The sequence below is a fragment of the Poecilia formosa genome, unplaced genomic scaffold (assembly GCF_000485575.1).
Source record: "Poecilia formosa unplaced genomic scaffold, Poecilia_formosa-5.1.2 Scaffold285, whole genome shotgun sequence".
Classification (NCBI taxonomy): domain Eukaryota; kingdom Metazoa; phylum Chordata; class Actinopteri; order Cyprinodontiformes; family Poeciliidae; genus Poecilia; species Poecilia formosa.
In genome coordinates, this window is record NW_006800224.1 from 337,447 (window position 1) to 339,058 (window position 1,612).

A 1,612-nucleotide genomic window follows, 5' to 3' on the forward strand; every position below is an offset into this window, starting at 1 on the left:
TCTCACCTTCTATAATGTAGATGCATTCCCTCTCAGGTGGGTATTTCTCAGGGTAGTTTGGAGAGGTGAAGCACCCTCCACTGGGCTCCTTCACCCATGTTCCACACTGTCCAGCAGGGGTCACGCCTGAGTTGTTTTTCACTAAAAAAAAAAAAAGCTGTTTTTTTAATCGAATTGGGTTTTGTCGATTTTCCACATATGTGTTTACTTTTATTTTAGTTTTGATTTGTTTAAAAATTCTAATTTACAACAAAAAAGACAGATTGCTACAAAAAGTAGGAGTGGCTGCTGTGAGATTCTCGTGGATTTCCTCGAGAGTACATATCTATGGACTTTTTAAAAAGGTATTTAAGGTTATTCAAAGCAAAAAATGTAAAAGATAATCTAAGCGATTATTCCTACAAGGTAATAAAACTTAACTTTAATCAGAGAGCTCTTCATAGTCGTTGCAAGACTGACTGCTATCGGAGATTCATCCCGCCCACATCAATTATCACATTTCACAATGACTTATTCAACATATACTTGGATGATACGACATTTAATTTCCCTTTAGGATGAAGTATTTTTCATTTTGAACTGAACAGGATTAAAACCATAACCTTTTTAAACCCCTTTATTCTCTCTGATTTACAACACGAGCCTAAACTGGGGGGTATTTCACTGAATTATCTGAATTTAAAAAAGTAGAAAAACATTCTTTTTCAAAGAAGTATTTCTAACATAAGCACTAAACGAGAAATCATTTGTTTGAGTGACGTTAAAGGCATCAAACGTATTACATCAAACTGTAATAACTTGTGCTAAGTTATACCTTGAGCTTTTTTCGTGTTTGCTGTTGAACCACACAGCTCAGGTGGAATGAGGCTCGCTGCTACAGCTGGGGAGCCAGAAGAGAGAGAAAGAAAGAGAAATAAGAGAAGCAGGGGAGAACAAGAAGTGAGCGAGACAGTGCAGCAGTTGATGAGTCTTCGCAGATGGTTTGCACTTGATTTTTTTTTTTTCTGCCAGTGGTTATATGTTCTCATTCAGCGAACTCACCGATGGGCAGCAGAAGTTTTTGCGCCATGACAGATCCCCGAAGATGCGCAGATCTCTCACATGGCTCCATGAAACTGCTGCGCGGTGCGGGCGCGTCGCCTCTCATCGGTCTCTGCGCGATGCAACATACCGTTGCGCCTTTCAGCTTACCGTGCATAATATGCGCCAAAGCAGCAGACACTTGTCCATCCATCCATCCATCCATCCACCCACCCCTCCCTTTTTCTCCCGGCAGCTTTAAGGATTAACTTCTCTGACACAAACCTTCACTTTTCACCCTCCTCCTTCTGTACCACCACCTCTACAGGCCGTTTAATTGCGCTTCAAACATATACATTTTTTAAAAAGTGATTTATGTAGCATATCCGCGTTTTGTTGCAAATTTCGTCATGTTATGAATTTTGCAGTTGTTTATTCATTTGTTTCACGTTAGAAAATACGATTCTTACATCGTATTGACATCTAGCAATCAAATCGGACATTAGAACCAACATTTATATATTCATACCGAATTATAAAAAAGTATTTCCAGAAAATTGTATTCATATTAAATAAGACAAATACAACAGTT

The 1,612-nt window shown here is 38.8% G+C and overlaps 1 protein-coding gene across 1 annotated transcript in view; it reads right to left on the minus strand.

Moving 5' to 3' along the window:
* Positions 1 to 1,405, minus strand: part of LOC103151553 (neuropilin and tolloid-like protein 1) — a 12,132-nt gene extending 10,727 nt beyond the window's left edge. Inside the window, exons 1-3 of the mRNA XM_007571680.2 lie at positions 1,042 to 1,405; positions 815 to 880; positions 7 to 141 (exon numbers count right to left, since the gene is read on the minus strand). Of these exons, the coding sequence (XP_007571742.2) occupies positions 7 to 141; positions 815 to 880; positions 1,042 to 1,246 (406 nt within the window). The 5' untranslated portion in view covers positions 1,247 to 1,405. The remainder of the gene's footprint in view (positions 1 to 6; positions 142 to 814; positions 881 to 1,041) is intronic.
* Between the last annotated feature and the right edge of the window lie 207 nt (positions 1,406 to 1,612).